A 9,735-nucleotide genomic window follows, 5' to 3' on the forward strand; every position below is an offset into this window, starting at 1 on the left:
CACTAATGACAGACATTACTTAGTGAACACTGAACATGATCTGTTGTTAGAACTGCACTGAGGAAATCTGACATTCATGTGGTCTGAATGATCAGAGAACTGATTCTGTGAGTAGAAATAGGGGAAAGAAGAAAACCAAACACCACCAGCCACAAAGAAACTCTCAAATTCTAATTCTTAGTTCCCTTGCTCTACTACCCTAACAATGGTTTTCTAACCACATTCTATAAAGATCTCTTGAGCTTCTCAGAAATCTTGGGGGAAGAGGGCCATGAGAAGATGGAGCAGCAGGACTCTTCCTCACTCATGCCTCTATGCCTGTTTCACGCATAGAGAATCAACATAAAACTTTGTCAACAATGTACTCTAAACATTGTTTGATAACTCTGGTGCAAATAAACTCAGAAATTATTCCACTTTTTGTTGGAAAACTCTTTCAAATAATGCCTGTCATCTAGAAGGCCAGAGATAACAAGATGTCCTGGGTTAAAAGAATAGATTGAATGATTATACGATCCACAGAGGCAGGGATTTTTGTTTGTTCAGGTCACTCCCACACCACCAAGAGGCCAGAATAGTTGTCTGGAACTTGGGGTTTCTTTGAAAGCAAAGCCTCATACAGAAATGGGACAGTGGGGAGTGGGGAGCTACAGGTTATAATCCACCTACCAATATTTTTTTTAAAAAAGAAAAACCCTGAAGGCTTTCTTTCATAATCCCCAGGCCACTTGAGGTCCCCCATCCTGTATGCCCCAAGCACTGGTTCTCTAACTTAATCACTGTGTCACCTTGGGCAAACTACCCAAGTGCCTTCGTTTCCTCACTAGTAAAAAATAAAGATGGCATAAATTTTATAAGGACTAAGGATAGAGCACTTAAGTCAGTATGTAACACAAAATAAGATCTTAAAGAAAAAGCACTTTCTTTCCCTTGGCAGGTCCCATAATCCAAAGATCTTAATAAATTAGAAGCAAATGCAACAGTTAGTATTCCTAACTAAGAAGTGAATGTGGTGGACCTAACTAAAACATTTTTTAACTGACCTTCTTGTCCAGTTAGTTCACCCAGAAAGGGAAAAGAATCTCTAAAACTGTTCTTGTGGCTCTTTGCTTAGATTCACTCGAGGAAATAGAAGTATGAGGGCCCTAGTCACATCAGGCTCCCTCAGATCTGCCAGGGACTAAATGTTAAAGGCCCCAGAAGTAAGCCCATCGAGGTGTCATCCATGAAAAACAGCTCTAGGCTCTCTGATTTGGGGGGAATCTTAGAGATTCGGTCTAATACATTTGTTTTCCAGCTGAGGAAAATTTAAGGCCCGAGTTAACAGAAGATAGTCCTAAGTTGTCTCCTAACTACTTTCTATCAGGCTGCAGCAGATTGAAAAGACTCTTGCTCCAACAGGGCAGCCCAGTATAAATCCAAACTCATAGGATTCAGAATCAACAGGATTTAGTGATGTAATGACCCAAATTATATTCCTCTCCACAATGACCAGGAATGCCAGCCACTAAAATTAGGTGTTCATGAGACCCCAAGTCCCTAAAAAAGCTCCAATGAATTAATTCTAGACTCCTCAACTTCTCTCTCCTTCCATTCCTCTTTTCACTTTCCGTATTATCTAAGGCCTGAGGGATCTCTCACCAACAAAGGTCATTCTCTGGACAGAATACAAGATCTCAGATACGTAACTCTCATCAGTCTCCTGACTTGGGCTGGTATTTCTGTGGAATTTTCATTCTTTTGGTCTTCAAACTAAGAATTCTCTGTCTGCCTACTTGCCGGCATTCTTTTGCAAGTTCTTCGTAAAAGGGCTGGCCTTACTGACGGGTAAACTGAGGTCTTAGGTGAAGGACGGTCAAATAGGCCGAAAAACACGAGATTATACTTCGTCTTTACACTCTAGTCTTCTCATTCACTCTATTCTTTCCAGATACACTCAAACTATAACTGACCAAAGATCAGCCCTATGTTCATGCCATTTTAGAAGAAAAGAAAAACATTCAGAGAAGTGGAGACAAGAATAACTCTTGCTGATGAGTAAAGGTTCTACCGTGCTTTTGATTATAGTCAAGGGCCAAAGGAGGTTTCCTGAACCACTAATGCCACCTGGTGGCCAGCAAGATACATTAATTAAACTTAACATCCATATATTTCAGATACCTGTATCACAATAAATCATACAAAAACTTATAGCAATGTCGGGTCAAAGAGATGATCATACTACTCTAATCTCTCGATAATTTTTGTGTTAAATAACTAATTTCTAGTTTCTGGGAAAAATATATTATCAAAGAAAACTATATAAAGCCAAACTTCGCTCAGTCCCCAAAAACCTCATCTTTCCCTTTTCACGACCCTCTCACAAAAAAAACCCCACACCCAGTGATTCCAGTGATACAATACATGTGCAAAAGGGGCTTCAATTCGTGAGTAAAATCAATTTTATTGATAAACATCTTTCCACATGTCCAGGGCAAACAATCAATTCCAAGGAAAAAAACCTACATACAGTGAAATTAGAAGTATCCCAGGATGACAAAAAGTTATATATATAAACATGTACACCCATAATCACCGCCGCCTTCGAAAACCTGAAAGGAAGGGAAACCAAGAATGAGACACAGGACAGTTGGAAAAGCTGAAGGGATAGAAAAAAAGGACATCTAGAGAGAGGAGCTGAATAGGGGTGGGTCCCCTAGTCAATACTCTCTCTATTCTCCCAGGACAAAAGACTAGACGTAGGAATGAAAGTGAAATGGGATAACGGTTCCTTCAAGTGAACCTTCTATAACTCTGTTTAAGGATGCCCAAACAGGAGCTGTGGGACCTGAGAGATCAAATCCAGAAATCTCTTTTGTGAATGATGCTGATTTTCAGCTTGGGAAAGAAGAAAAATAAAAGCCCACCTGAAGAGATTAATGCCAGTATGGAAGAGATAACCATAAGGGTTGGTAAGACCCGGGAAGACAAACCCAGAGAGTTGGCATCCCAGCTCGTACTCCCTACCTTGCACGTGACCACCTAAGTCCTAATCATTCACTGACCTTTTTTCTTCCGACCTTTCTTAGGTATCTTCTTCCGCTTCTTAATGGGATTCTGATCCTGGAGACAAATGGAGAAATGAAGGAATGGCAATGCACTTCCAAGTGTTAGTATCCATTCCCACGTTCCTCATAGTAATAAGCCCCATATATATTTGGCCGAAAGCATGAAGGTCACCTCCCACCACTGTATCATAACCTCACCTCATCAAGATGAGGGGTTCCTCCTGTCAAAGCACTGATGTCACTGAAGTGTGTGAGGGAATGAAGTTGTGAGCTCATGACATTTGCTCGCTTTCGCCGTCCTTTCTCTCGCTTACTGACACTTAAACGCACCATCATGCTCTCCTCATAGTTAATCCTGTCAGAGAAATACAGACATTGTCTCCAGCACACTCAGTCCAGAGATAGAAAGCTGCAGCCATGAAGCCGGGCCCAGGTATTTACTCAACCCCCATTCAGACAATTTTCAAGAAATTTCATAGCACATCAATATAGTATTAGTAAGGACATACGGAATGCTCAATACTGAGCTTCCTCAATGAAATGTTCTTTGTGCTAGAACTTCCCTCCTCCTTAGAGATGAACTCACAGCCCATCCATAGGAATATTTAAACTATATCTGAAAATTCTTAAATTTCAGCTGAAATTCTTATATTTCAGCTCCATATTTCACCACAGGCCCTTTCACGCAAAATCTATCAACCGCTGAGACTGGCACCTGAGCAACGCTGATGACTCTGTATTCAAGTCACAATCACTTCTACTTTTCTTCCCTGAACTTACTGAGCACTCTTGATGGCATTATCAAAACCTGCCTTCATTGCCTTCTGCACAAAAGTGAAAGCTATAATAATGAATACAGAATTTTAACACCCTACTAGGTGGAACTGCATACATTCCTCTTCTTACAGCAGTTGCTCAGCTTAAACAATTAGGAAAAATGGACGTTTTTCCTAGTTCCTTTTCTGTACTTCAAACCCTTAATTCTTAGAAACTGTCATTCCAACTTTTTCACTCCACTTTCTATATAATGTGGGTTCTCTTGGTACTAGACTTAATCATATTCATCCAAAGCAAAAGGACAGGTCTCTAGAGTTAGAAACAATTTCTAATTGCGAGGACTCAGACCTGTGTTGATCCTCCTGACTCTGGCGAGTAACATGAGGATGTCGAGCATCACGGATTTCCTCTGGAGCATCTGAGTACTGTTCCTTAAGTTCACGAATGACAGAGCTGCTTAGTGCCCGTCTCTTGGCTCGTTCCAGGCGCTTCTTCTCCCGCTCAGTTTCTGTTTCATCTATGTGATAAAAATAATCAAGAGTTATCCCAAAACAGAGAAAAGAAGAGGAGAAACACAATTCACGCTGAGTGGGCAGCAGCCACAGTTCATACCATAATGTACTGGAACCAAGTGTGGTGGAACATATTTCTTAACAGTTCCTTTTGCAGATTTCTTCCCTGAAGCCTCAGATTGGCCTTCCTCTGCTTCATCTTCCTCCTCATCCTCAGAGCTCAACTACAAAAGGAACATGATGTTCGCAAATTTAGAAAGTGTTACTCAGACAAGTGATAACAAAAACTAAAGCTAGAGTACCCTGGGGAGGTGGAATATAAACAAAAGAGAGAAAGGGGAACCTCACACTCCATGTTTTAAGGCACAAGCTGAGAATCAACAGCAATAAGAGAATCCCAGGACACCCAGGATCACGAGGCTCATTCAGGCTTAAATTCCTCAGGAAAACAAGAATAATGCAACCCCTTACCTTGCTCATCATATTGCTGGGATGAGGCTTAAAGCGGAGTGGGTCATTCTCACCTAAAATAAAAAACCCAAGAGATTTTATAAGACTTGGAACTTTATGATGGTCCCCCCATAACCTCACAGCTTCCCCCACTTACTGAGGCTGCCTGTCACTGCAGTCTTGACCAGTTTGTCAATTTGATACTTCAGCTTTTGGTCCAAGGGACGAAGCTTTTCTAAAACCTACAACATGGTTAAAAAGGATTACATTCTCTTCCCAAAATTAAGCACACACCAGAGTCCCTATATTAAGATGCCAGATAAAGCACCTAAGATATGCAAAGTAGAGCAAATGAAGAGAAAAATACTTTTTCCATTTGGTTTCCTCACTTAAACATGAGAGCACCCACTTAAATGAGAGCTATTGTGTGACAGTGCTGGAGTTCAGGATTTGGAAACCTAGAACTCTAAAATGCCAATGCTTCATACTGTGCGAATCTCCACCAGTCTCAAAACTGCAGCATGTCCCTGAAGAGACCCTCCTGAGGCTTTGTCCAGGATGAGATGGCTCAAATCCATAAGGTACATGAGCAGCAGCTGGTCTTTCACTTCCAAGAGGCTGAGACCCTGAGTTGAATAAAACCGTAAGAGATGCAAATTCAGTTTTAGCCAGAGAATCAGAAGGAGAGCCTAGGGCAAACAGGATAATTTTTTCCAAGTTAAGTTTTTCCCAATCAGTTCATATAACGTATCTGGAGCAGTCTCAAGGAAGTGGCTGTACCTAAAATGGCCAGAGAGAAAATTATGCTAACAGGTGAGAAGCAAAGTTCAGAGAATAACTGGAAGACAGTAAGAGCTGGAAAATCAATAAAGTATCCCCCACAATGACTACAGCAGGGTTTCTCAACATCAGAGATACTGACATTTGGGGACAGATAATTAATTCTTCGTTGTGGTATGCAGTCTGGGCACTGGAGGATGTTCAGCAGCATCCTTGGCCTCTACCCAGTGATGCCCACCCCCCCCAAGCTGTGACAATCAAAAATGTCTCCACGCATTGTACACACTGTTGAATTTTAAATTAATTTAATCAAAACAATTATGGATTTTATCCACATACAATGGAATTATATGATACAGGTAAAAACAATGATCTATACACACTGACATGGAATTCAGTCCATGTCGACACAAGTTTCAGAAAGTGTGTATAATATGGTTACAATTAAGGGGAGGGGTATGACACACAATTAACAACTGCTACCCTTGGGGATCAAGATGAGGAAAAGGAAGAAATGTGGAGTGCTTGCGCTGTGAAAGTGTTTTTCTACATATAACTTTTACACTAAACAAATCTTTAAAACATGTACTCCAGTGGTTATCTCAGAATGGTGATTATATTAGTTTTTAACTTTCTTTTTGTGCTTTTACATATCTTCCAAACTTTCTAAAATTAAAAGTGTATTCCACTGACAGGCAGAAAATCAAGCAACTGTTATACAGCTTATCCTTTTAAATAAAAGAAAGTAACATGTGGGAGCACTGATTTAAGTTACAGTTATTAAATAAATTGACAACAACAAAAAAAAGAGTCACTGACTACATAAAACTGAAAAACTCCACAGCCCTGAGAAGATCTATTTCAGACTACTTAATTACTCTGTCCAAGATTACAAGGGAAGACGTATTTTAGACCGGTTAAACACTCTGTCCAAGATTACACAGTAATAGGAGTAGAGCTGGGATTCAAACTCAGTTTGACTCCAATACCTAAGCTCTGGGTATCTTTAAACCAACATGCAAAGCCCTTGAGATCAGCAGCAGTGTGGTACCTAACGAGCAAAGGATTTAAAGACAGACAAATCGGCTTTAAGTTCTGAATTAGGCATGTAGTAGTCAAATACTGGTAAGTCACTTAAACTTATGATCTCAGTCTTCTCATCTGTAATATGTACAGTATTTCCCTCCTGCCCCAAAGAGTAATTATGAGGCTCAAATAAGATAATATGACTCTTTTTTAAAAAATTTATTCAATAACTATAACTTAAGTCAGTGCTCACACATTACTTTATTTAAAGGAACAAATGTATAACATTTGCTTGATTTTCTGCCTGTAACATGAAAGCACTTTGTAACCTGTAAAGCACTTCATAAAAGTCTTTGGTCATGAAAAATAATAAATATCTGTTCAATGAGTAAACACACACATAGTGATCTAAGATACATACTGGCAGCTCATCTCAAAAAGGCATTAAAATGGATCAAGCATGGCACCCAGAATAAAGACAGTCAGGAATGTGAGAAGTAGGCTCTTCTGACATGCTTGGGCACTGTCAAGTTCAAATTGGGTTATAAGCATACAAGAGAAAAATAAAGAAGGAAGAAAAGCAAATATAAAAAAAATCATAAAAAATAAAAATAGACAAGAAAATAACAAAATTTAACAGGGAGAAAGAAAAGGCAAAAAGAGAATATATTAAAATGCTGTTTGCATCTTTCGAAAGCACAAATCTGCTGTAAATCCCGTACTTCAAAAATCCTTCAATGATTCTTATTAACCTACAAAAATGATTTTCATACTTTTATTGATCTATGGAATGTTTTGCTTAAACAGTACCTTAGGCCAAAACAGTATCTTATCAATACATAAAACAGATAACACCAGAGTTTTCCAGTTCAATCAGATATGAGGGACCCAGAGCCCTCCTCCTATACCGTCGCACACCCAATGGTCCCTAGAAAGTTCTATAAGACGTTGATTTGAAAACTACCATATTTCAATTTTAAGATGCACATCGTTTTCATATTTTAACATCTCCGAAGTCAGGATGCATCTGTTTTTTTTCTTTTTTTGGCTGAGGAAGATTCACTCTGAGCTAACATCCACTGTCAATCTCTTCCTCTTTTTTCCCCCCAACGTGAGCCACTGCCACAGCATAGCCACTGACAGATGAGTGGCGTAGGTCCACATCAGGGAACCAAACCTGGGACACTGAGGCAGAGGATGCCAAACTTAACCACTAGGCCAACAGGTCTGGCCCAAGACGCATCTTTTCATCAATGGTATTTTACCATTATATCATAGATTAACAGGCAGCGTTTTTTTTAGTATACTATAAAATAAGTGGTATGTCCCTAATCACCAGCATCTTAGATTAGATGAAATACAATACTAACTCCTCAGTTGGCCTACAAGGCTCTCCACAGAGTGAGTTACATTTCTAGCCTTATTTCCCACCCCTAACACACACACACATATACAAAATGTACATCCGACCACACTAAATGACTTACCTCCTTTCCCAGAATATCTTCATGCTTTCAGGTCTCTGTGTCTTGCATATGCTGTTTCTTTCTGTCTCTCTGACTCCTATTTATTCCTCACAATCCTGTTACCTCCTCTGAAAAGCCTTTCCTGACTTCCTCTGCTAATTATTTACTGCCTCTCCTCCACCTGCATAGCACTCCCCGTGACTCTGTAATGCAACTGCTACTGCTTATACCTATCGCTTTGATCTGTCTTCCCCACTAGACTTCAGCATAGAAACTGGATCTTATTCATCTTTGATGCTCCAGCACTTTGGACTTACAAGACACTCAATAAATCTACAATGAAGTACTGTGAAGAACATCAAGTCACTGGATGCTTCCTCTCCCCAAGTATGGCTTACCTTCTCTGTAGGAAAGCCTCTAGCTTGAACTTTTTTCGTCAGAGCTTGCACTTGTGCAGTTACAGCCACCACCTGAAATTAGTCCAAATAAAACAGCTTACTAGAATACATAAAATCATGTCTGTGAGCTGTAAAGGACAAAAGCTAAACAAAGGCACCTAAAAATTATGTGAAACACTGTCTAACATATAGTACTATCTTCTTTCCAGCTCTAGAAAAGTATAGCAAAGATAGTTTCTGATAATTCTTCAAAGCGTAGGAAAAACTTTCCATCTCTTCTTAAAGCCACAGAAACCATCTTACCCAACCATGGGGAGAGGATGAGAACTGCGACAATTGTGATGAGGAGTCTATAACTCTATCTGTACCTCAATACATCGAACTATATAAATGTATATTAGCCGGGCACCCAAACAGCAAATCTTATCATCTTTCTCTGTATTGGTTTCCTTAGCTACAAGAACAAAGAAAACTGATTCAAATACTTTCTTTTTAGAGTTTTCTGTATTCTTTCGGATGTAGAAATCAATTATTTTGCATTCTAGCCTGAAAAGATTTTCATTACATCATTTTGCTCTTATGGTATTCGGTAGCATTCAAATATATGCCCCCAAGTCACCCAAGTTTGGAGGTTAAGGCACACAAAGTCAAAGCCGATGCGTGACTCATCTATTCCAAAGGGGTAACATTACTCACCTGCTCCTGGAGATTTTTCAGAAGTGTCACGGCACTTTGCAAGTCTGAATCTAGCACATCCTATAGGGGAGTAAAGAAAAGCCATTCGTTCCTCAGGATAATGAAAAAACTGGACGTCTAAGATGGAAACCCTCCCCCTTCTCTCCCTCAGACACCCCAGATTCCAGCCTTCCCACTCCGGTCAGCGCTCATGCAGCGTCGTCTCATACCCGGCCAGCCCTCCAAGTTACTGGAGAGGAGCGGTAACTTCAGTCCCGTCCCCCTACTGCTACTTTTCCCCAGCTGTGCCAGGGAAGTCGCCTTCCTGAAGCTATTTTCATCACCACCCTTTCCTTGAGCCAATAACTTGCGTTGAGCCGCTGAGAAGAAAGTAAACGTCCACAATAGCAACGCGACAAAAAAAAACACACGCCACTGACCTGCGCCGCCATCTTCGCAAAGCCCGCCCCTTCCGGAGCCGTACTTCCGGAGAGCTAACGTTGTCTTGATAGACAACCGCCGCTTGCAAATCTAAGCCAATAGGAATAGGGGCTCTCTCACTTCCGCCCCAAACAGGATGTACAAGAGGAGGGGCCGGGTCCAG

The 9,735-nt window shown here is 40.5% G+C and overlaps 1 protein-coding gene across 1 annotated transcript; it reads right to left on the minus strand.

The window, feature by feature from the left end:
- Positions 1-2,418: 2,418 nt before the first annotated feature.
- NGDN (neuroguidin) lies at positions 2,419-9,620 on the minus strand. Its single transcript, XM_058540910.1, has 11 exons — positions 9,572-9,620; positions 9,153-9,212; positions 8,457-8,528; positions 5,275-5,412; positions 4,944-5,028; positions 4,808-4,860; positions 4,437-4,560; positions 4,173-4,341; positions 3,246-3,402; positions 3,045-3,102; positions 2,419-2,591 (listed from the first exon to the last, which is right to left on the minus strand). The coding sequence occupies exons 1-11, from the start codon at positions 9,581-9,583 to the stop codon at positions 2,572-2,574; spliced, it is 948 nt and encodes a 315-aa protein (XP_058396893.1). The 5' UTR covers positions 9,584-9,620; the 3' UTR covers positions 2,419-2,571.
- Positions 9,621-9,735: the final 115 nt, after the last annotated feature.

Source organism: Diceros bicornis, chromosome 5 (assembly GCF_020826845.1).
Source record: "Diceros bicornis minor isolate mBicDic1 chromosome 5, mDicBic1.mat.cur, whole genome shotgun sequence".
NCBI lineage: Eukaryota > Metazoa > Chordata > Mammalia > Perissodactyla > Rhinocerotidae > Diceros > Diceros bicornis.

Coding starts and splice junctions, on each gene's coding strand:
- NGDN (XM_058540910.1), bottom strand. Junction 4,861..4,943: donor TGCAGTGACAGGCAGCCTCA/GTAAGTGGGGGA, acceptor TTTTTATTTTAG/GTGAGAATGACCCACTCCGC. Junction 4,561..4,807: donor CCAGCAATATGATGAGCAAG/GTAAGGGGTTGC, acceptor TTCCTTTTGTAG/TTGAGCTCTGAGGATGAGGA.